Source organism: Alligator mississippiensis, chromosome 4, assembly GCF_030867095.1.
Source record: "Alligator mississippiensis isolate rAllMis1 chromosome 4, rAllMis1, whole genome shotgun sequence".
NCBI lineage: Eukaryota > Metazoa > Chordata > Crocodylia > Alligatoridae > Alligator > Alligator mississippiensis.
The window spans coordinates 120437112-120462749 of NC_081827.1; the positions used below are offsets into that span (position 1 = coordinate 120437112).

The window sequence follows — 25638 nt, forward strand, 5'->3', positions numbered from 1 at the left end:
TTCCCAAGGAGTCTGTGTCATCACAAAACTGCTTTTTAAAATTACAACCAAGGGGGCATTCTTGATGACGAGTTCCCAGTTCAGATTTGGATGGGACAAAAATGATTTAAATTTATTTGGTGGCGATTAAACTGCTCCAAGTAATTCACAGGATGTGTAAGCATTTTCTCTACTTCTACAAGTATCTGAATACATTTAGATGGCTTGGAGAGCTGTAACATAGTCCATCAACTGTTGGCTGGCCACATCTAGAACCCTTTTTCATTGGCAGGTCCCTCAAAATTTTTGAAAATTTGAATTTCCAATTTGGAAGCTTTAAATGGAAGAGCAGACTACTTTGAATGGTAACTGTGAGTATTCTCATACTTTTGATTGATCATAGTCATCTTTCAGAACCCTTATATTAATTGAGTCGGCTGGAGTGTGGCAATTACTGTGATTCATCAGCCTCCTGCTTTTTGCATCTCAGCATCCCTGTGCTTAAACACAGTGGTGTGGGCGCTTGAACTAAAGCTTGTCCAATGAGCTTTAGTTCAAGCGCCCCCACAACTGCTTTTAAGCATGGGGACACTGATACATGAGATATGGTGGTGCTTTAATTAGAGCAGCTCTTGGAGCCATTCTAATTAAGATGCCCCCTCCCCACCATGGGAGCATGTTTCATCTTCCCGCTTTACTCAACCTCGGTGAGGCCGCAGCTGGAGTACTGCATCCAATTCTGGGCTCTACACTTTAGAAAGAATATGGAGAAGCTTGAGAGAGTCCAGGGGAGAGCCAAACATATGATCAGAAGTCTTACGAGGAGAGGCTGAGAGCTATGGGGCTTTTCAGTCTGGAGCAGTGAAGGTTCAGGGGTGACTTGTTGGCAGCCTGTAAGTATATAAGGGGTGTGAATCAGGAGCTGAAAGAATGCCTGTTCACCAGAGCACCCCAAGGGAAGACAAGGTCTGATGGTCACAAACTGCTGGAAGACTGTTTTAGACGGGACATAAGGAAGAACTTCTTTACCATCCAATTCTCCAGAGTCTGGAATAGACTCAAAGATTGTGGAAAATTTCACCGGGTGTTTTGTTTCAACGTTGCTTCAACTAATATTGAGCTTGAAACAGGGAAATCAAAACTAAACAAAAGACTTCGAAATAGCCTTGAAATGAAATGAGGGCACTTGAAACGTTTCAAAAGTTTTGAAAAGTTTTGAGTTTCAAAGCTGGGCTTGCTTGCAGAAAAACGGAAAGTCAGGAGAGGGAGGGGGAAGAAGAAGAAGGACTGCTCTGACATGTGTAGCTGGCCAGTGACTGTGATCCTTCCCTGGGGTCCCTTCCAAACCCAGTGGTCTGGGGGAGGGACGGAAAAACAGCATATAGAGCAGCATTGTTTGAACTGAGCTTTCTCTGTGCCTTGGAGTCAGTTATTGAGCTGTGTCTTCTAGCAGCTCAGCAGCGTCAGAGAAAGGCTATCACTTCCTACTTGTTAGCCTATTACTAGCAAGTGGGATTCAATACTTTTTGCTTTCTATATCCTTTTATTATTATATTCATTCATTCCTTTCAATGTATTCCTCCCTCAAAATCCTCTTTTTGTTTTTGTTAGTCTATTTTAATTCTTTTCCCCCAGAAAAGAAATCTGTGCTTTTTCTCACAGTGTGCATTCCATTCACTGTGCAGGGAAGCACAGCATATATTGCATATTATAATACAGAATTTATTCAGGAACACTTACTACATACATTTATATATATTATTTATTGCATAAATGCGTAAATACATACATACAATTATCTACATATATTACATAAATAAAGATTACATTACAGAAGAACACACGGATTTTCCCAACACCAAACACACTACGAAACACACCATAAAGCATGCTGGAAAGGCAGCTGGCAAGCCTTCAGGGAGGGGCAGAAGAGGGGGTAGAGGGAGAGCTGTAAGTCCCTCCCCCCCAAACTGAGACACAGCCTCTTTCCTACAACTAGCAGGCATGAGGTTTCCAGTTCTACTGGCAGCAAGGAGAAGGGAGCAGTGCCACTGCCTGAGTTTGCATCCCCTCCAAGAGCACCGGCCATAACCCCTCCCCCCCCAACATGAGAACAAGAAGCACCAGCATGACAGTCTCCTCCACCCCCATTTCACTTCCCATGCTGAGCCTTCCAGTGCCACAGGAAGAGCTGAATCTGGATCTGGATCTGAGTACCATAACAAGGGAAATTCTGGGGAAGGAGAGGGAATCATCTGAGTTTGTGTTCCACATCCCTCAAGGTTTCCCTAGAGCCAGGTCTCTTTCCCCAGAAGGCACTTCAGAGAAGGTTGACATAAAGATTGTGGAGGCAAATGACATAGAGGTTGTGGAGGCAGTGTTGCTGTGCCTCTGCCTGCTGAGGAGGGGGAAAAGGCAGCATCCGCACATGCACCCGCACTGCAGAAGCAAGCAGGTAGTGTGGTCTGGGATCATTTTGAGCTGGCAGATGATCCCACATATGCTATCTGCCTGCACTGCTGAGCCAAAACCAGACAGAGCAAGGGAACAAAACACATCAGCACCACGGGATTGCTGATGCATCTCTGCAGGCACCACCCCCTTGCCCTTGCTCCTCCTCAGGCTGGCACCAGTGGAAGCGTGCCCAAAAAGAGGTCCCCCTCTCACTCCAAAGTCCTTGTCCCCCAGAAGCAGAGGCAAGCCACCCTGGAACAGTGGGGGAAAGGAAGACAGAAAGCTGGGCGCATTGCAAAGGTGAGCAAGATCACCCAGACCACTGGGGAGATGCTTGCTGTGGATGGCCAGCCCTTTTCCTTAGCTGAGCGGCCAGGGTTCAGGCCGCTCATGGCACTCGTGGCCCCAACACACCAAGTTCTCTCTGGGGATTGCCACCTTGTAATGGTGGAGAGGCTTGCATGTTCCAATCATCCTGAGAGCGATGCCATTGGGAGCTTTATGGTCCTGGAAGGGTCACTCATAGCGGCAAGGTCGAGGGGAGGTTTCCTGATTAAGAGTGATCTAAGAAGACCTCAACAGCAAACCAGGTGAAAGAAAGTGTAACTCCCTTTTCAGTGACTGTGAAGGCAGACGAAGGCTGCAGCAGATCAAGGGTCTCCATTCGTCTTGGATTCCATACCATTGGACTTACATCCCTATCTGTTAAGGACCGTGCGTTTGTTGGCATGCAACAACATCCTCATGCTAAAAGAAGTCATACATAGGCACCTTCCTTATGGGAGCAATACGTCTCTGCACAACAGGAAAGTCCTATGGCAATCAGTGAGTTGCGACAGGGATAGGACTGTGAGATCTGGAAGTTCCTAGTCATGGACCGGCACATAGGCAGTGGATGTTTTACTTCAGTCATCTTGTTTGAGGACAGAGGCAGTAAGAGCAGTTCAGCAGCTGCACCTATGACTGAGCAGTCCTATTTAGGATCCGCTCTGCTCACCCCACATGGGGAGAGGGCTAGAAAAGGTGCCTCAAACATAGTCTGTCTCAATCAATTCCTGGCTGGATAATCACATCAAGTGGAATCACCTCTATGTGGTCACAAAGAAACAAAAATGATTTTCGGAACCCGGAACATATGAACCTTAAAAGACTATGCAAATAGTGATTGCCTCAAGCAAAGGACAGCAATTATCTCTTGTGAACTGAGGAAGTTCAATATCACCATTGCTGCCCTATCTGAAACTTGACATGCTGGAGACGGACATCTGAAAGAAGAGGGTGGAGGATACACCTTCTTTTGGAGAGGGAGAGCAGAAGAAGAGCCACAGATACATGTAGTTAGTTTTGCCATCAAAAACAAACTTGTGAACTGACTCTCAGAACTCCCAATTGATGTCAATGAATGCCTCATGACTCTCTGTCTGAAACTCACCAAAAACCAGAAGGTGATAATTGTGAGTGCACAAGCCCCAACTGTCGATGCTGATGAGATCATGAAGGAGAAATTCTACTCGCACCTTAACACCATCCTCTCAAATATCCCTAGGGAAGATAACATCATCCTTCTTGGAGATTTTAATGCCAGAGTGGGAAGAGACTCAAAACTTTGGAATGGTACTATCAGAAAAGAAGGCATTGGGATATTCAAATGCTAACGGGGTCCTTCTCCTGATGAAGTGTGAAGAACACAGCCTTGTCATCACAAATACCCTGTTCCATCAAATAAACAAGTTCAAGACATCCTGGAAACACCCTAGATCAAAACACTAGCATTTGATCAACTACGTGATTGTTTGGACTCGCCAGGATGTCCTGATTATGAGAGCCATGACTAACACTGAGGGGTGTTGGACTGTCCACCGCCTCATTCATCCCTGCATGTTCATCAGGATTGCTCCTAAATGAAGAATGCAAAGGAAGCAGATCAGGCGCAAGTTTGAGTGCTTGAAGGACCCACTCAAGCACAGGCAACTCCTGAATGAGACACTACAAACAGAGCACCCAGAAGGAGTTGAGGAGCACTGGATGGGACTCAAGGCCGGTTCTCTCATTCTGTGAAAATATTATAGGATACAAGACCAGGAAACATCAAGACTGGTTTTGATGAAAACGACACTGAAATTCAAGGTCTCATCGACAAGAAAAATGCACATTGACAAGCAAAATCAGAGGTGCAGAGGAGAACATGAGAACTGAAGAATGAGTGGTGGATTCAGAAATCAAAAGAAATCCAACATTTTGCTGACATCCATGACATTCACGGCTTCTTCACTGCTACCAAAGCTGTCTATGGCCCTAGCACTCAAGGCTTTAATCCTCTAAGATCAAAGGATGGAACAACACTCCTGAAGGACAGCAAATCCATCAATGCTCACTGGAAAGAACATTTCCAGGACCTTCTGAATCATGACTCAACTGTCGATGAAGATAAGATCACCAACTTTCCACAAAAAACAATCAGAGAAGACCTTGGTTTGCTGCCTACCCTGGCAAAGGTCAGGAGTTCTATCAGGAAAATGAAGAATAACAAGGCAGCTGGTGCTGATGGAATACCTGCAGAGATTTTCAAAGGAGGAGGAAAACAACTTACATGTCAGCTTCATGTCCTCATCCTTAAAATCTGGAATGAGGAAGAAATCCCAGCCGACCTAAGGGATGCCTTGATTGTTACTATGGGACAGAGCTGATTGCGGAAACTATCGAGGCATCTCACTGTTGGCTACTGCTGGGGAAGTCATCGTCCATATCTTCACTAACTGCCTTCTCCCACTTGCGGAAGAAATCCTTCTAGAATCTCAAAGTGGCTTCAGACTATTGTGAGGATCTGCGGACATGATCTTTACAGCTAGTCAAACCCAGGAGAAGTGTCGTGAGCAAACCAAAAGTGGTTTGTAAATTCCCTTTGAGGATCAGGCCTGAGAGACTGGAGACATGTAGTTGGGTGTTCTTGTCTTTGATAGATTTTTGGTGTGCACTCATTCTGATGTACAGACTTGGTGTCTCCTACGTACTTTCCATCAGGCCTGATGGAGATATGTATTGTGAAGATATCTCCATTATGGAGATATTGTTGACAGGTGTTACATGTCTTATCATGGCATGTCTGGATCCATTCAGTGTGTTTTGGGCTGTAGGAAGCTGGCTTCTGGTGATGAGGTTAGTGAGGTTCAGTGCTTGTTTGAATTTACAACCCACTTTTCACAGATGAGCCTATGAATTGCACTTCATCAACCTCCTGGGTACAGAAACTCATGGACTCAATATAGACAGTGGAATTTTGACACACTACAACCTGACTGACATCTGACTCCCCAGGTACCTCTCCATTTTTACCTGCTACATCCTCCTTCCACCCCCCCATCCCAGCCTTTCCCTCACCCCCTGATGCTTCCATTTCCATTTTCACTGACTGGCTCTCTTGCCTGCATTGCATGCCAGCCTCTGGCTTCTTTACTATTCCTTCTATCCAGGAAGAGCACACACACCAACCGCAGGTGTTTCTTCAGCCTGATGAAGGGTTTTTTAACCTGAAAGCTTGCTAAGATATATTTCTCCAAATATTCAGTCGGTCTACTAAAAGATACCAGATTGACCCAAAGAACCGTGTCTGCCAGTGCCATGTCTTTAGACCAACCCCCTTAGCACCTGTCCCTGGTTAGCTGACCAGGAGGCAGGGCCCTGGGCACATCTAAGCCCCAGGGCTAGGGCTGGCAGGGAGAGTGCTCTGGCATCTGCGGGAGAAGAAGCTCCTGCAGGAGAAGAAAGAAATGCTCTGTCGCAGTTTGGCTGCCTGAGATGCTAGTGCTACTGTGTTGCTTACTTACCTGTTGTTATTTAAAGTGGTGGACCGAAATGAGGCTGTAGGGGAGGAAGAGACTTCATTGGGGCACACTACCATGTCATGTAGGATGACACCAGCACCAGCACCAGTGAGGGCGCACCTTAACACACACACCAAGTGACACATCACAAGTTTGCCTGAGGTGCAGTTTCCCAGAAACCCCTACACCTGTCTCCTTGAAACCTGGCAGGCTTCATGGTCTCATAAGGGGCTACCATCCCTGAGGTTTTCACCCCCCGCCCTTCAGTTACAAGTGACACAAATTTTGCTCTGAACAGTTTGAGGTGCAGTTTCCCCCAAACCCCTGCACTTATCTCCTTGAAACTTGACATGCTTTGTGGCCTCAGCAGGGGCTATGTGCTGTGCTGTCTTCATTCAAATTAGGCGAAAAATGATACTTATAGGAATTTTTTGTGAGTCCCCATTATAGCCGACGGGCGAAACGTTGAAGTGCGTCAGCGTTGAACAGTGAAACAGTTTTGACAAAATGAAACAGAACCGCGCTTGAAAGGAAACGTCTAAATGAAACACTGTCCCTTTGAAAAGGCGAAACGAAACTGAAACAAAAAGGTGCTGTTTTGCACAGCCCTAATAGACGCCCACCAGAAGTGGTGCAAGCACCTACTCCGGATAGCTTTGAGAAATGCCTGGACGCCTATCTTACAGGGGTCACCTGACCCCAACTGACTTCCTGCCCCTGGGGCAGGGGGCTGGACCCGATGATCCGGCAAGGTTCCTTCCAGCCCTAATGTCTATGAAATCTAGGTAAAAGTGCCCAGTCTGCCGGGGGAGGTCGGCGGACCACAGGCTAAAAAGAGAGAGCGTGAAGGGAGGGCGCCTGTTTCTCAGCCTGGTTAGATTCATGGCGCCCCTCCCTCAGAAAATGCCAGGTTGCGTTCAGGGGTGTGTGTTGTAGCCACGCTAGTCTAAGGACACAGGCAGACAAGGCTCTCTGGGTAAATGTGGTCTCTTCATTTTAGTTGGCCAGATTTACCCAACGAATCGTCGGTTTATTTTCACGTTTTGACAGAAAAGCAGCAGAGGTGGGCGGGCGGCCGCCTGCGGCACAGGTTTCAGAACAGCATGGCCTGCAGGCTGCAGCTTCGGAGCCCTGTTTGCAAGTCGAACAGCGTCCAACTACGGCCGCGTCAGCCCCCGCCCCAGGGGAGGGGCTAGTGCGCGAGGCCCCGCCCACTATCGAGCCCTTGTCTCGGGCAGGGAAACGCGGGTAGGGTAGGAGGGAGCGGTCACGTGACGGAAGTTGAGTCGTCACGTGGAGCGGGGTTGGGGAGTCCGCATTTTCCGGTCTCCCCTACAGAGACGCACTTCCGCCGGCGGCGACTTCCTCTTTGTCACTTCCGCCACCTCCCCGTTTCCTGCCCGGCAGTGGGGGGCTGACGACGCGTGGCCTGTCCTTGCGAGCGCGCGCGGTCTCCCCTTCCCGCCGCCGCCCGCTCTCCCGCTCGCCGCCGCCATGGCGATGCGGCAGACCCCACTGACGTGTTCGGGCCACACGCGGCCCGTGGTGGACTTGGCCTTCAGCGGAATCACCCCCTACGGCTACTTCCTCATCAGCGCCTGCAAAGGTGAGGGCTGGAGGCGGGGGCGGTGTTCTTCCGGGCCTGGGGGGGCGCGGCTTGTCTCGTCCTTCCCTCCCCGCTCGCGACCAGGCCGCGGGGCGGGGGGGGGGGGGGGGTGGTGTCTCCTTTCTCCTTTCTTCCTTCTCCCCGTGTCCTGTACGAGGCATGGGTAGGGGGTCAGGGTCAACATGGTGGAGGGAAGGCCAGGCCGTAGCTGCCCCATTGGTTAGGGCAATGGGAGGACGTGGGCGGCTGCTTTCCACTTGGGCCCCAGAGGCCCAGGTCCTGCTTGTGAGGAAAGTTCTGTTTCTGTTCTGGATTTGGATCTGATGGGAGGACTGCAGAGGTGCCTGCCCCACCCGTGCCTGCCTTCAGAATAAAGTGTCTGTGGCTTGACACCACTGCCGGGATTGCAGTGCATTCATTGCAGCAAATGGCCTCTTGTCCCTGATTTTTCCCTGGGTACATCTTTCTTCTGTATCTTTTTAGGATACTATCTTTTGCACATACCCATTGCCTTGACCAAATAATTGTCTTCCTTAAGAGGACCCTCTATGTCAGTGGTCACCAACCAGTGGATCTCAATCCACTGGTTGATCTTGGAGGCTTTTGGAGCCAATCCGAGGCGGGGGGGGGGGGGGGGGGGCTGAGTGCCTGTGTGCATGCATGTGCGTGCCCTAGCCCAGCAGGTCAATCCATGGGGGAGGGAAGGGGTGGGAGCTAGATTGAGGCCCCTGAAGTGAGGGACAGTGCCGCAGAGGCAGGAGCAGCAGTAAGTTGAGTGTAGTGGGTGAGTTCTTTAGATCTGTTAGTCATTGTTAAGTACATGTATTTTATCTGATTGTTAATCTTTCTTTTTCCCAAGATGGCAAACCTATGCTACGCCAAGGTGACACAGGAGACTGGATTGGAACATTTATGGGTCATAAAGGTGCCGTATGGGGTGCCACTTTGAACAAGGATGCCACTAAAGCAGCTACAGCAGCTGCAGATTTTACTGCGTAAGTAATTAACCATGTCTAAAATTTGACTGTATTATGATTTCAGTTTGCAATCCTAGAATTTTGTAATTTTTTTAAAATGCAGTTTCTGCATTAAATATATTTGCCTTTCTTACACACCTGGCCGATTTACAGAGACTTGTATTAAAAATTATAGAAAGTGAGGTTGTTGATATTTGTGGTAATACAGTAATGGTAGTTAAACTGTAGAGATGGCTTAACGGATTACTTTTATGGACATAGACTAATAACATAATTGTCTACCAACAACAATTTTAGATAGCCTCTAATCTTTTGTGTTGCAGTTATATCGGATGCTAAAGTCTTCTAGAAGTATGGGGGGTTTTTTGTTCTTTTAACTGCCATTTCTCACTTTTTTCCCATTTGACTTCTTCTGGTACCTACTTTTTTCCCATTTGACTTCTTCTGGTACCTACTGTCACTTAATTTTTCTCAAGTTAAATTATTTTCTTGTAAACTTGCTAAATATTTACATGCATGCTTAATGTTTTTGTATACACAATTTTCTTAACTTTGTTCAGACTACTCAGAGTATGTGTATAATAGTTCATAAGAATGTGAGTGCAGATCATGTACAAGTGATTCATAATTTTAGGCAGACATTTTTCAAACCTACTACTAAAGGGAGAAGGGCTGTTTATTTTGGAGTGGTACAAAGGAATTAAAGAAATGGAAATTCTAAGGCAGACAAGGTTCTTTGAGTGAATTTGATATGTTTTATTAGACCAGCTTAAATAGTTGGAAAACAATTATTAAGCAAGCTTTCAGGTTCAAAAACCCTTTGTCTGGATAAGGAAGTTTCAGCAGTTGGTGTGTACACTTCCTTGTCTGCCTATGTCCTTAGACCAACACGGCTACAACCTACACCCCTGGAAATTCTGATGTATTTGTTCTTAAACACTAAGCATTTCTACTGTTGGGCTTTACGTGTTGCCAGAGTGTAGTAGTTATGTATAACCACTACATTATGTTCTCAGGAAAATCTTGCTGCAACCTGAATAGTTAGTTTAGTTGCAATGCACTTAGTAGTAACTATACAACTGTATTTGTACTGTCTTTCAGCAAAGTATGGGATGCTGTTTCAGGAGATGAACTAATGACATTAGCTCACAAGCACATTGTGAAATGTGTGGATTTTACTGAGGTACTGTTCTCTTCCCTTTCAAACCCCCACTTTTTCCCCTAGGGAGTGAAACTCTTGGATATGGTTAATTACTGCGGCCCTTGTTTCCTTATGCTTATTTTCAATGGAAGGTTCATGTTAACTGCTCTGTGTTTCGAAGGGATAAATTAAATATAACATATGCTGTAGTAGATTGCCTGCAAAATCATCCTGAGTTTTAACTGTAACCCACATTTTCAGTTGAGAAACCTAACTCTAGTTTTCTGCTATTTTAGGACAGTAATTATCTGTTGACTGGTGGACAAGATAAATTGTTGCGTATTTATGACTTGAGCAAGCCAGAAGCAGGTAAGTCTGCTTTTTAAATCTTCCCACTTAAAGTTCTTTTTTTTTAATTGTTATACAACTGGCTTTGAAAATGATCAGATCTGCTGAATTTCATAAATTACAAATATTGGGAGTCTTGTTTTTCCCAGTTAGTCATGGAATTGAGACAAATTCCTATAATAATAGGACATGCTGGAAATCTCTAGCAGCCTTCGGGTTTCACTGCTCTTAAATCCTATGCTCTTTTCAATATTAGTTTGATTTGAAGGGTTTTATTTTAGTTGTCAAAACTTCTGAAATTATCTATTCCAGGTATTTGCTTGGCTTCTGTTTACATCTTGCAGTTATGTGTTTGGTAACTGTTACATTGATTATCATAAGGTACTTTTGAATTGCCCACAGTATTTTTAGATTACATTGGCCTTGTCACTCTGCGCAGTAAAGTTGCACTGGTTCAACTTAAGGTTTTTCAGTAGCTCAAACCTGTGTCCACTCTTTCTGTTCAAGGGGCTCTAATTTCAGTTTTAATTACACGTGTTCATAGTGGACTTGAGCTAAATCAAATAAGTTGCTCTTAACACAAAAGCAAATGTCCATGCATAGTTTATACAAATCTAACTAATTCTGTTACTGAACCTAAACCAGTGCAATTTCTCTAAGGGTATAGGAATAGCCTTAACGTTTAAAATGCTTCAAAGTGCAGCTGCAACTACATGGAGGGAGTGCGAATGGAGCTGAAGTCAATGAAGGCTGTCCTATCCACCTCACACTTGCTCTCCTGGAGTGCTTCCCAATTCTGCTGCCCCACCAGAGGTGGGGAAGGAGTGCAGTTATGGGGCTGGAGAGTAAGAATCCTGGCTCTGGTGCAGAGCGCTCACAAAAGCGCTCACTGACACAATCCTGATCTCCCCCCTGCCCTTCCTGTGGGAATGTGGGAGTAAGGGGACAATCACTGCTGGAGGAACCAGGGGGTTTCTTGTCATATTTTCTAGACCGTGTATATGTAACAGGAATAATTTAATTTTTAAGTGCTCCTAAATAGTTCTTGCTTCCCTCAGGGTTATATTTGGAGGCTTCCAAAGGATGTGTATATCTATTTATACCGTAAGTTTAAAAAAAAAAAAAAAAAAAGAAAACTCTAGTTTTCTCTCACCCTTACATATTAAATTCAGGATAAAAATTCCAAATACTGTGACAGTATCTTTCATCTTTACTCTCAAGGCTGGTTGTTGATTTATTTTTTTTTTTTTCTCCCCACTATTAATGATTAGCTACATGCACTTATAAATAGTGATTTGAGTCATGAGATTCTTTCCTTTTTCTTTTGTTTTATGTACTAAAATACTTGCTTTCATCTTCAGAACCTCAGGTGGTTAGTGGACATAATTCAGGCCTTAAAAAGGCTTTCTGGAGCAGTGATGACAAACAGATCCTTTCAGCTGATGATAAAACTGTCCGGTAGGAAACAGTAACTTTCATACTTATGAAATATTTATTTTATTTCATCATGTAATCAGGTTGCAGTGCAGCTAATTTAAATTTAAACCCAAGTTATGCATTTTAATGATCAGGTGCTTTTTTGGTGTATTTGGAGTATATAAACATAGCTGGTAAAAAAAAAAAAAATCCCTGATTATTGCTTGCATATGTGGTGGCATTGCATTATATCTTGAACCCTTCTTAATATTCAGTTCTATAATGAGAATTGATGAGAAATGTTAAGTGTGTGTTTTTTATTTAGCTCTGGTATGCCAGCTAATTAAGAGGTGAAATTGTTTTGTTGCCATCTGATTTTTACATGTTAAGTGTCTGCCATCCAGCAGTTCTTAGGTTTCTCTAGTGTATATGCCTAATGTGTCATAGTGATGAGAAGTGGGGAAAGCATTGGATTCTTACAAAGAATGTATCCCTATCTTTAATTACTTGATTTTTGCCTCTTGGGTAGATATGAAATCCCCCACAAACCTTGTGTCAGCTGGAAAGGTGGAGGTGTTGTTCACTCCCTCCTCCCCCCCCCTTCCCAATATTGTAAGCTGTGAGAATCTACCACTTCCTCAGTTTTCTGGCTGCTGTGACTAGGGTGCTGTCTTTGCTATAAAACCCTTAGTCCTTTATCAGCTGTAGTGTTAAGGTAATAGATTTCTTCTGTTTTATTCCAGCTCCTGGTGGAAGGATTTGAAGTTATTTTCCCTTCCTGACTCGATTTAAGCTGTGTCAGCAAGTGACAGTTTCTTGTCAGTTTTAGCAGCACACCAAATAGGCCAGAACCTGTTTTTTAATCCCTGCTGAATCTTGGCAAAGATAGGAGCAGCAATGGCAGAGGCCCTGGGTCTGTGTGTTTGACTTGCATCTAGAGGACTATCCTAGATATATTTAGAAAGTTAACTTACCTTAGATATTATGCATGTATTGGTCTTAATTCCTTTGGAACTGACACGAAAATGCTGTTGGTTTGCCAATGATGAAGTTGAGCAAGACCTTTTTAGCTTTGTCACTAGAAACCTGTATTGCTTAGGAAACTAGTCACAGTGCACAGAATTTTTAACACTATAGGTGACTGGTGGCAATACCTGAACAACTTTAAAGTAGGGGTGTGCTGATAGAGATTTTTGGGGGCCGAAACTGATAGCCAATTTTTAAGGAGGCATATCGGGGGATACCTATCTGATTTCCAATACACAGCTCTTCAGCTTGTAAGTCTGATGTGGTGGAAGGGGTATGCGGGAGGCAGATCAAGGCCCCTGCAGTGAGGGAGGGAGGGAGTGAGGCTGGGGAAGGTGCTGCCCGATGGGTGGGGAGGGGCACAGGACAGAGCTGCAAGTGGCTCATCTAGGGGGGCAGTGGGGGGATGTGCCCCCCAGATCTGTGCAGGGTGGGCTGGGGCCGGGGAGGGGGCAGGACGGAGCCGCTGCTTGTTCAGGGGGTGCAGGAAGGGAGGGGGAGCAGCTCCTGCCACTGCGTACAGTTTGTCTGGTGCTTGTCTATGGCTTCCGCCACATGTCCGGGAGGGCATGGAGGGCATGTGCCTCCGGGCTGGCTGGGGCTGCACCAGTCTGTTCCCGGCTGGGCAGATCCAGGGGCACATGCTTGCCCCATCCCAGCTGGGCAGCCCCAGCCCCAACTCTGTACCCTTCCTCACCGCAGGGGGTATTCATCTGCCCCCCATGGCCCTTCCCTCCCCTGTCCCTCCCACCACACCTGACTTACCAGCTGCAGGCAGCAATTCATGCTGCCGGCTCTGCTTCTCACGACCTATGTGCTGCGCTGCTTCTTTGCGCACACATGGGTATTTATCGGACAAATTATCAGCCACATTGGGCCAATTTCCGATACAGAAAATTTTCTTTGTATTAGTGTTGACCCAATATCAGACTGATGTATCGGTGCACCTCTACTTAAAAGTACACGTACCTACTTAAGGATCCTGTTGCAGAATAATTTCTGTATGCTGCTTCAGAATGTGGTGCATGTTAACGTCAGTGTATTTACATTTTGATTGTAACAAGGTTAAGATAAGCATACTGTTAACAGTAGATCTATGCCATCAATCTTAAAAGTGTACGCTTAAGTAGCATTTGTAGTTCAGATCCTAGTGTTGATGCAAATGATTTGTTTGCTAAAGTAATTTAAGCATGCCTTCATTCATTCATTCATTTATTTATTTATTTTTACAGTCTCTGGGACCGGAATAGCATGACTGAAATAAAATCAATAAACGTTGCAATGTCTGTGAGCAGCATGGAATACGTTCCAGAGGGAGAAATTCTAGTGATAACTTATGGCAAGACTATTGCCTTTCATAGTGCTGAAACGTAAGTTCCAAACATGTATCTTTAGAAATACAGAGAGGACTAGAGGGCATATGCATATAGTTATTGGTAATGCTGAGCTTGTGACCTGTTTTGAAGTAAGCACTGCAAAAGTTTATACTATATACCGGCAGTCCTTGGACTTATAACACAATTGGTTCCTGAAAACTGTCTTAAGTCGAAACGTTGTAACTCGGAACCAATTTTCTCATAAGAAACAATGTTATAAATGGGGGTTTGGTTCCTGAACCGAGGCCCAATACCCTATTTTCACCAAAAATACCCCAGAATTTTGTACTCGATCAATTATAGATGAGTTTTATATTGTAAATAGCAATCATTGATTTGGAAGGACTTCTTTGAGGTGACTTTGCTAGCCTTTTTTTAAGGTCTCTTGGTTGGACTTTTTGAAAGGTTCTTGGCTGGAGTCTTCTCATGAGTCTTGGCTGCAGATTTTTCTGGAGTCTTGTCTGCATTCTTAAAGCAAGTGTCCAAGGAAGTTTGAACAGATGTTCTCCAGGGAGATGAGCGACGCAGCGAACTTGTTCGCTGGCGTGGCATGGCATTGCATTGGATCAAGTGTTGTAAGTCGAAACTGGCATTGTAAAGTTGAAACAGGATGTCAGTTTATAAACATTGTAAGTGCAAAGCATTGTAACTCGAAACGTTGTAAGTCGAGGACTGCCTGTCTCTGATTTAGTCAGTCTATAAAGGAACAAAGTGATTCTGCCTTCTGCATGGTTTTGATATGGCAGTGTTGATATTCCCCCTCTCTACAGTTTTTCTCCCACCCCCTTCCAACAGTTTCTCTACTTGTTTCCCACTTCACCAGTAAAGAAGGGTATAAACATTCATTTTCATTTACCCTTAAAATACAAGTGTAACTGAAAAGTATCAACTCTTGAGGAACAAGAAAACACTTCTTTAGTTTTATTGCACAAGGCCTGTACTTGTTAACAGTACAATTTGCAGCATTTGACATCCTTCATAGGTAAACAGGTAGATGGGCAAAGGTCTGCTGACCTACTTGGCACAGAAGTGTTTCTTTCTAACCTGGTGTTGAGATTTTGAAGATGTATTGGGAGACTTGTGTTACTGCAACCTCTGCTATATTGTGTTTTATGTTTAATTAGTTTAGTTGGTTGTTCTCAGATAAATGACTTTCAGGAGAACAAATTGTTTAAATGTCTTTAAAATGTAAAATTGTCTACTGAGACTTGTTAAAATGGCTTCCATAAGTGCTTAAGCTGTAGTTGTTTTGTTTTAATTTATCAATCTTATCAGTATGTACATCTGAATTACCAGGTGTATTGCTGTGCCAATTTTATGTACCAGCAAAGTATTTAAAGCAAATTCTATTGAAAATTTGGCTTCTCTGTGGAATATTTCAGAGTTAAGGACCTCATTTTAAACAAATAGGAGGTGATTCCTGTCTTGAAATACTTGCAGTTCAAGAAGTTAAACTCTTTCTCCCCCCTCCCCTCCACTTTTTTTTTTCTTTTCCATTGTTCCAATCAAGTGGGTGTGTCAGATGAGGCCTATGAGCCAGACCTGGCCCCTGAGGCCAAATGAGTTTGATACCTTTTCAGGAGATGGTTCATTAAGTCAGTTAAGTTTTCTGTACTCCCAGAATGACTAATGAGGCACTTAGTACAACTAGCATAGTCTCTGCTGCCAGGAGTTTACCATTATAAAATTGTATAAAACAATTGAAAGGCAGGGGAAAACAAGGATATTTTGATATTAATGCATTGATGTGGTATAGGTATTAGTTGTTATCTTTACTACTTAAATTACTTTTTTGAGGGGGAGGGGAATTAAATGTTTTAAGTTGTAATGTACCATAAGCAGAGCATCCAAAGAGACCTGCTTCAGCTCTTAACGTGAATGAGGCATAGGTCACAACCCATGGATGTAAGCTTGTCTTCAGCTTGGCAAATTTAAATGGTATTTTTGAGACTTCTGGAAATGGCATTTTTAAGGAACCCTTGTGAATTGTAGAAGTAGTGCCAAATTTGCTTTAAAGGCCTTGTTTTCAGGGCTAGGTTTTTGTAGGTTTGTTTACATAATAACAAAATGTTTCTCTCTAGTCTAGAGCAAATTAAATCATTTGAGGTTCCTGCCACAATCAATTCTGCATCTCTTCACCCTGCGAAAGAATGTCTAGTTGCTGGTGGTGAAGATTTTAAACTTTACAAATATGACTATAACTCAGGAGAAGAACTAGGTAAGTGTTTTTCAAGGCTTCAGGTGGTTGACATCATAGCATAATGTGTTAAATTAACCTTTTGATAGGCACCCAAGTTCTAGGAGATAAAATTTTTGCTTATACCTATTAGATTTAGAAGCTGCATATGCTGAGAAGGCTGTATTTATATCTCCTCTGACCTGTTTCTAGCTGTATTTGTTCCATTTGTTGCTTAAGCTTTTGAAATTAATACTTCCAAAATTATTTTTCTCATAGAATCCTACAAAGGGCATTTTGGTCCCATTCACTGTGTGAGATTTAGCCCAGATGGAGAGTTGTATGCTAGTGGCTCTGAGGATGGAACACTAAGGCTCTGGCAGACAACAGTAGGGAAAACGTATGGTCTCTGGAAATGTGTAGTCCCTGGTAAGAACTTGGGTAGTTCTGGTAAAATTTAGTTGCATTATAACTTCTAAAAGTATGTTCAAAGTCTAACACTTAATTATTAACAAGGCAGTATTTTATATAAAAACTGCTAGTTGAATGTGTGACCTGCATGAGCTTCGCAGATGGTAAAGGAAGTAAGTTGATCTCTAGATCAGATTTGTTCAGCTTAATATGCTCTGGGCTTTTCTTTTGCAGCTGTCAGTTATCCATTTCAAACCTATAAATGTATTAAATAAAAGCTCAGTGAATATTTTAAGTGAACTTCCATACATTTAATTGTATTTCTTTCCTTTTTATTACAGAAATTTAAAATATGATTGTATGGAGCAAGAAGATAAATATTTTAGTAATATACATTTCAGAAATATCAGGACATTAGGAATGAGCATACATGAATGCTTAAGTAAAAAGTAGTGTCAAATCATGGGAAATTAAAACTTTGAGGAGTAAAACAAGAGCAATAAGAAACACCTACCAAATTGCAAAACTGCTGTCCAGCGGTGGAAGGCATTTACCAAACAAATAGCCTTTCCTGAAAAACACTTCCCTGTCCCCTACGCTAGACAAAGGCATAAAAGAAATTTATCATCACCTATTAAAAATGGAAATGAGAAATAGAGGAAATGGCCAATAGAGAGGAAAAACAGAAATCATAGAATAAATGTTGTCTTTTTGTTCCCAGAAGAGGAAGGTGCAGAGCTGGCAAAAGCAAGGACCAGCCTTCCAGGAACTGCAGAGGAAGAAATAGGTAATGTACCTGCCTCAGTCTGCCTAGCAATGCAGATTGTATGCAGACGCTTAGTCTGGATCTACATGCTTAAGGGTATAATGAAGAGAAATGGTGAATTCTCTGTTGGCACTTTTAAAAAGTTTATAAGATCCCTTAATTTTAGTTTCCTTGAGAATAAATGGAAAAGTTTTCTTCTTGTGTTTTGTTTTTCTATAGAATAGTGAACACGCTGTGTGTAATACTGAAAATTGTATTAGTTGTATGAACCGTTCCAAAGGGTTAGCATGAAAGATGGATTCCAGTCATCTTTTATATCTTTGGAGAAATCACTGCCATGATTGTTTGGGTGGTTTTTATAACTAAGATGAAGTTTGCCTGATGCCTTTTCATTTTATTTGCAGAAGAGCTTCCCTCTGAAAACTCAGATTCAGTGTACAGCTCAACTCCTGAAGTTAAAGCTTGAACATCACAACTGTTATGCAACACATGGATGTAATGACTTAAACAAGCAGTGATAAGCAGGGGCCTTCCAGAGTGTACTCTCTACATAAGGCAAAGATGGGCTGTAATTGATGAGAATGCGTTGGAACTGGCTAAGTGTTGTTTTGTAGGAGAAATGAATATCAAAAAAGACTAGTAGAGTTTTGCTATCTTTTAGCTCAGCTGCCTACTGTCTTTTTGAATGAAGTGTGCAAGCCAAGATCCAGTCTCTCCCAATTTCAATTAGACTCATTGTAGTGTGTTTTCTTTATTATGGAGAAGAAATATAACAGCTTTTACCAATATTTTTTTTCCGAAAGTTGGAAGATTTGGCTTTAGTTATAAAGAAGGGATTGTATACTAAAATATTCAGTTCATTTTTTCTGTTCCATTGTACATCGCTTCTGAACATCTGTTTTCAATTGTCTAAATAAAATGCCTCTCAACTGACTCATCTTATTGTTAGCATTGGGATTGTGGAATAGAAGCAACAGTTATTACTCTGTCCTTTCCAGCATCCATTGGTTTTGTATTATGCAAAAAGGAAAGAGATGAGAATAAGCGTGTTTTAGTATTAAAGTCTCTGGAATAGCAGATGATGAGTATCCTCTTTCACAAGCCTTGTATCTTTTACTCTTTAAACTTTGAATGTAAGCGAACCTCTCTCAAATAAAAAATTTGGAAAAACAGAAGTATAAAATGCATCTGAAGAAAACTGAACATATTCCTGTAGAGGTACCACTGATAAATCTCTACAGCTTGTACTTAGGCATCCAGACTAAGTTTCAAAATAGAGTACTCCTTTCTGTCAGTAATATACTTTCTTCATTAAAGAAAATGTCATTGCTATTCTTAAATTTGTAATGTCACTTTAATCTTGTGTACAGTTTTTTTTTTCATTTATGCACTACATGTGTTTACAAAAGCCTGATTGCCAACTTTCTTCCTTTTTAAGGGAGTAATAAAGGAACGATTTATCAAATGTGGCTTCAAGATAAAGTAGCTTTTGACAACATATGCTTCTTAGGTTCTGCCATTCAATTCTAAATGTGGGAGGGGGGAAATGTGGTTTGTGGTATGTGAATGAATTTAAATGTGTATTTGTTGTTTTGTTTCCCTCCTCACCCCCTTGTATTTTTGAGGAACGGTTTTTCTATATATCAGACTGGCTCGTAAAAATCAAACAAACCATCAAAAACCCTTTCATGTAGCTTCATCATACTTGGTAATGTTTAAAAAGAAATTTAAAATGAAAACCTAGTCAGTGCAGTTACAAGTCTAAGTGGAGAGAGAAGCCTTTTCTAAAAAAAACCCAGGAGATGGGAGATACACTGCTGTGATTTGTAGTTTCTCGTTTTATATTTTAGTGTTAAAAACAAATGTAGGTGTGGTAATGTTGTTTGACATGGTTGTGAAATAACTTCTCAAGGGTGAATTTTACTTCTGTGTTGGAGTCAAATGAGGAATGAAGTTGTAATTTATGTAAGGTCAAATAGAATGGTGATTGGCAAATTCCAGGCTAGTCTTTAAAAATGGGATTCTAAAATGAAATGTTTACATCAGAATTAAGAGTCAAAGACCGCATATTTTAATTTGTGAAATGAAGTTATCTGGAGTGTCACTAAGAATTGGTTCTTAGCTGTGAAGTTTTAAAGGTATTCTTTCCATTTTCACTTTAAATTGGTTTTGTTTTCCAATGTTGAAGATACAGAATGATACTAGTCTAGATCTCCAAAATCTGTGCTCACTCCGTGCCCTTTGAATTATCCTGTCTTAAGTGAGGTTCCAGAAGATCCTCTGTTAACATTAAAGACTTTTGACAAAAGTAATAAATAATACAGTGAATGCACCATAATGAACTTTAAAAAAAGGGATGCTGTTTTTCAATATTAAACCGTGTTGAAATAGAGAAATGTAGGAAAGGGAAAAACTAAACATGGCCAAGAAGTTCTGTATACATCACTGATCCTTAACCTATTTGGTCTCAAAATACTCCTTGTTGGCCTTGAATAGCACCCCATTTCAGAAACGAATCTGTTTATTATAATACTTACCTTCTGCAAGAGTGGTCAGCCAGCCAGCAGTGCGGGTCTGGGGAATGGCCTGGTAGCGAACCTGTGCCTGCTCTTCTCTGCTTATCTCACTTCCTGTGGTAACATAGGGTACCCCTGGCATCCTGATTGAGAATCACGGCTATACATAAACATTTGAGATTACAAAATAAAACGGACAACCACTGAAACTTGGTATCTAAGTAGTGTGAGAGTGATAGTGTAGCTGTGGTGGCCCAGAAATTATGCCAGAGGCTTTTTTAGGGTGACAGTTTTTATTTTTATCTTGTTTTTTATTTTTATCTTGTTCAAATCCATTCCAAATTATGTATATGAGGAGAAAGCTTCCACTGCTTGATACCAGGTTTTTGAAACCTATACCCTACTGAAGCCATCTGGGAAGACCAGAGAATTTCAAAACTTGACTTGGTTGTGTAAGCATGGTGGCTCATCTTGCATTACAAGAAGACTGAAAAGTCCCTTCATCAGGCTTTGGGAAAAGTGTAAATGGTACAAGATGGTTAAAAGTCCCCATAGGTAGGAAATAAACTTCATTTTTGTACAGAGGGAGCTGAAGATGGAAGGTTGTCCCTCTGGGTCCATGAGAGTGTCTTTGTGAGCTGTGTTAAGTAGCTCTTTGATGTGTTGATCAGGTAGAATTCCTTCCCTGGAGGTGTCAGATAGCAGGCAGGGAGGTAAAAAAAAAATCCCCTTCCTTGTTCTGCAATGAAGTTCATTTCTTACCTATGGGGACTTTTTCCCAGAGCCTGATGAAAGGACTTTGATCCTGAAAGCCTGCAGAAAAGGACAATTTTCTTGCCAGCTGGTCTAATAAAAGGTATCATTTTGGAACCAAGATTTCTAGTTTTTTGTGTCTCTTCACGTACAATTGAGTAGTTATTTCTCGGTACCCCAGAACTACAAGGTTTTATGGTGCATCTATACTTGTTTCCTTAATGTGTGCAGTAGCAACTAGCTCTCAACTCTTCCTCTGTTTACACCACTTGTGTATTTTGCCCAGAGTGAATTGCTGTGGCATAGATGCAGAAAAACATGTCAGACCCTAGCCCCTGCAACAGAGAAGAGTAAGATTAGAGGGGCTGGAGGATTCTTCCTGTTGCAGACCAGCGTAGGGTAGGCAGTGGGTGTCCATGTGTGAATGCATAAGTAAGGAGGACGGCTGTTTCTGAAAAAGGACCATTTCAGGCTCAATCAGTTTTACTCTGAGAAGAGATCCCTTGTGACAGTCTAGCCAGGCTGCTCAGCAGAAGGAGGTTACTTGTACAAAGCTCCTCCCAGCCTGCCTGTGAAAGCCAATGAACAACCCCCTTCTGGTTTGATCAGCTGCTCTTTCCTGCTTGTCCCACGTAGGGGAGGAAGGAGGGAAGCAAACCAGGAAGTACTGAAGCCTATTGCTGTTCCCTGTGGGGCTCAGGGATCATGTCAGCCAGGAACCCGGGCATGGAGCTGGGTAAGGGATTGCAGCTACTCCACCCTGCTTGTAGCCTGTCACATAGCCTCCTGCGGGTGAGCAGGTCTGGTGCAGGGCATGGAGCCAGGGCAGGGCAAGGTCCAGCTGTCTGACCAGGGGTCACTTCCTAGCCAACCACTGAAACTTGGTTTCTAAGTAGTGTGAGAGTGATGTTGTAGCTGTAGTGGTCCAGAAATGATGTCAGAGGCTTTCTTGGGGTGACAGTGCTTATTAATTTTTATCTTGTTCAGATCAGTTCCAAATGCAATAGGACAAAAGCCCAGTAGTCAAGGTCCAAAATCTGACTGAGGAGAGTTCAATCATCAAATCTGTGTGGCTCTATAACCGGGCAAGTATTCTCCATTAGTCTGGGGCTTCGGATACTCCCCAGGCAGGTATCCTAAATGCAAGCCCCAGGCTCGGAGGCCTTGGGGTTCAGATGCCCTTGGTCTTGCTTGATCTTGGCCAAAAGGCTGAGAAACAAGTGATACTTTTATTGGAGCAACTATATAGTTGGGATAAAAGTCAGATAAGCTTTCAAATGTAAGACCTTCTCCTTCAGGTCTCTGTAGGAGGCTAGGCAAAGCAAGTGAAGCACAGTGTAGGGGAGGGGCTGAAAGTCTCAAGTGTAGTGAACCCAATTAGCAAAAGAAAAGGAGCTGAGTACTGGGAGATCAAGACCTATCAAACGGAAAAGGGGGGGGAGGGGCGGGGGTCAGTCTCACCTTCCTTGTGTGAAAATTATTCAGGAGTTGGATAAATTTTAACAGACCATAAATCCAATATCAGTGTTCAGTCCTTGTTTCTTAGTGTTCAGCCAGCTTATGATTGAGGGCGGTGATTGTTAAATCTGTAGTGGATATAGCAAGTCCAGGTGTTCAGTCCAGATAATGAAAACATCGTCTGTGTAACATGGGTATAGTGCAGGTTTGATGGTGCAGTTTCTAGAAATTCTTCCTCCAGGTGGCTCATGAAGAGGTTGGCATATTGGAGGGCCATCTTTATGCCCATAGATATCTATGCCTGTGATTTGGAGGAAGTGATGGTTGTTTCTGGGTAGCTCTCACTGGCAGAACTTTGCTGCTCACTGTTTATATCATGTATCCTGGCTGGCAAACTGTCCACAAAGAGATAATCTCTAGGGAATCTTTCATTATGTTAAATGGTTAGATGAGTTGCTTTTTCAAGCGTATTTCAACCTCCAGGGTATTGTGAGGTTCACATTGTGCTTCTGGTGGATTACTAAATATTTGGAATTTGATATTTGCACTTTGATATTTTTCTTTTTCTACAAATGATTGACATAAGCTCTATTACTTGCTTTCTCTGCAACTTGTTTAACCAAAAGGAGAAAAAAAGTCTTCGGCCACTGGCTCAAAATTTACTGTCCACCAGAAGTTGTATGAACAAAAGTCCAACAGTACAACTGCTCAGGTAAAGTAGTATACACTGGGCAGTTTTAAATCCGGTGTTTACTTTGGGGATGATTTTGCAAAAGCCTTTTACACTTTTGCCAACCCCAGATATTTAAAGATGGAATCACACCCCCTCCCCACTCCAAATCTCAAAGCTGGATTTAAAAAAGAAAAAACTTAGTTTTATGTTATGATGTGTTTTATTTTTCTGAACCTTTAAGGTGTTCTTGGGTCACAATTTTAAGCTGTTTTCTGCAACTGGGAGGACTAAAAATGGGTCTTTGTTTTTTGTTAAAATGAATCACCTATGCCCACAACTTAAGGTTTTAAATAAAACATTAATATTACATGTGTCATGATGAAATCGTATGGGCTGGCCAGACTACTATTCCAGCAAGTTGTAATCAGGCCAACAATGTCACAAAACCCTGATAAGTTTGTAGCTGTCACAGGTTCTTCTTGAATTAATTTCTTTCACACCCCCCTGTACCTCCCACCTTAATGTAGTCTAGAACAGGATGTGCCTTTCTAGTCATTTAATTTTGTATATCAAGAGATTTACTTATCGTTTTCCAGGCCTTTTTTCTTTCCTGAAATGAAAGTTAGTATTTTGTCCCTGAGGACTGATTTTAGAGTTTCCCAGTGGATTACTGAGAAATCCCCCTACTCCTCCATAACTCTTAATTGGTGGAAATCTTTCATTTTCCTCCCTCTGAAACAACTGAAATGTTGTGTATCTCCCAAAAGTGAAGTGTTGGGTTGCTCTCATCTGATGTTTGACTTGAGGCTGCCTGTGAAGATAAGAGACTGACCTGCAATTATAGTAATCTGAAAAGGATGTCTTTAGTTAATATATGTATATGTGTATATGCACATCAGTTAATAGTGTAGTGACTAATCTTCAGTTTTTGTGAGGAGACAGTGAAGCGTACTGGAGTGCATGGGTACACATTTATTTATGCAAATTACAAAAATGCAGCACCTTTAATTCTTAGTGTAAATGTTACCTCTTATTTTGCAATTGCCTAAGTGGCTCGTGGAAGGCTTTTGTTTAGAAATCGGAAATGTTATTTAGCAGAGGTAGGTGCTCTAGCAAACTGTCCTTGAGTAAGATCCCCATTATGTACTGGATACGTCATAGAATTAAGTTAGGGAATATAGTTTATATTCTAGCTCTACTTGCTGCATAACTTTGGGTGAGTCACTTAGATATTCTTGGTTTCACTTCTGTTTTAAAAAATGACAACATTTTGAAAGCTACAGCTGAAAACCCTACCTGAAGTAAGCATTATTATATTGCCATCTCTTTGTCTTCATAATTTGCATTCAAAATATTTTCTGTCATGTTTTCTCCTCCCGTAAGCAGCTTTTAGTTCCTCAAGAAATTGGATAAATTTGTGTCCAAGGATTGAAAGCACTGTTGAATCCAGAGCCTTGCCGTCTGTGAACCCATCTTGAGATGCTTACTGACAGATTTTTTGTTATGCATACTTCTGAAATCTCTCCCTCTCTGTATTCTAGGTTGAGACCTGGAAAATCAGATGCTCTTATAGAAAATTTTTGAGTGGTGCCATTTTAATTCTTTTTTGACTGATCCTCATCTATAGTTGTCTGAAAAGCATGTCTTCAGTTAATGCACATCAGTTAATAGTGTAGTCATTTTTTTGTTAACATCTTTTTGATATTCTTTTTAATCTAATATCTTTTTGTTAATGATTTTACAAAGTGTTTTTGTTGTCCCTGACAACGGTAATTGCATGTGGATGGTGACAAGCATTTTCAAATAGGGCCATCTAGTGGTCAGATGTATTTACTAATATTCATAGTGGACAGGATTATATATAATTTTGTGGGTAACCCTACATTTCAATGTCAAATAAACTTTAAAATAATAAATTAGCTGAAAGACATGGTGCGTTGTCTAGATCAGCGGTTCCCAAACTGTGACAGATTGCACTCCACCAGTTTAAAAAGTTACAACCTTAAGTACCACCACCAATTTTATGTCATATAAAGTAATTATAATAAATCTGTTAATGTGTACCACTGGCAGGTTGTCTGCATACCACTGCTGGTACCTGTACCACAGATGGGGAACCACTGGTCTCTAGACCAAAAATGTGAGAGCAAGCTGCTGAGGACAGCAAGGGCATCCTTATAAGGGAGGAAGTTACTGCATTTACTCAAATATAAGATGACCCTGAATTTAAAATGGCCCCCCAAATCAAATATTAGATTCCCATTTGCTGTCGGGCTGCTTGTTGGCACTGCTGATTGGCCAGGCAAGAGAAGGAGTTTCCATGTGCTCTATGCCCAGAGAGACCCAAACCCGATCAAGAGTTGTGCCTGACAGTGAAGGGGAGGGAAGGAAGTGAGTGGGAGGGGGCAGAGGCTGCAGAGGGATAGCAGGGGGAAGGAAGCAGGAGGCTGCTGCAGTTCTGACTCTGGCCCTGACTCTGGGCCAGAGTCAGAGCCACAGCACCTGCCTGCTGGCCCCTCTGCTTCATATGTGAATACAAGATGAGGGGCTTTTTTCCTCCATGCGGATTGCGGGGAAGGATGGGGATGGGGATGTATTGTCTCATATTCGAGTAAATACGGTAATTGTCACTGTCATGCTTACACTGAGGAATGCAGATAAGGAGCTTGAGCTACTTGGAAGATTTGTATGCTTAAGTCTAAGCAATAAAGATACTGAACATTTCTCCTTCAGCTATTTCC

At 42.4% G+C, this 25638-nt stretch overlaps 2 protein-coding genes across 3 annotated transcripts in view; both read left to right on the forward strand.

Moving 5' to 3' along the window:
- The first annotated feature begins 7615 nt into the window (after positions 1-7615).
- On the forward strand, positions 7616-18962 carry STRAP (serine/threonine kinase receptor associated protein). Its single transcript, XM_006261023.4, has 10 exons — positions 7616-7860; positions 8720-8855; positions 9939-10020; positions 10275-10347; positions 11688-11784; positions 14001-14138; positions 16226-16362; positions 16600-16749; positions 17453-17518; positions 17902-18962. Exons 1-10 carry the CDS (start codon positions 7749-7751, stop codon positions 17961-17963), a joined length of 1053 nt encoding a protein of 350 aa, XP_006261085.1. The 5' UTR covers positions 7616-7748; the 3' UTR covers positions 17964-18962.
- A 2430-nt stretch (positions 18963-21392) lies between these two features.
- The window catches only part of DERA (deoxyribose-phosphate aldolase), an 87925-nt gene continuing 83679 nt past the window's right edge, over positions 21393-25638 (forward strand). Inside the window, exon 1 of one of the 2 annotated variants that reach the window (XM_006261022.4) lies at positions 21393-21502. In XM_006261022.4, coding sequence (XP_006261084.1) covers positions 21472-21502 — 31 coding nt within the window. In that variant the 5' untranslated portion in view covers positions 21393-21471. The remainder of the gene's footprint in view (positions 21503-25638) is intronic. The other variant, XM_059726547.1, reaches the window with a different exon arrangement.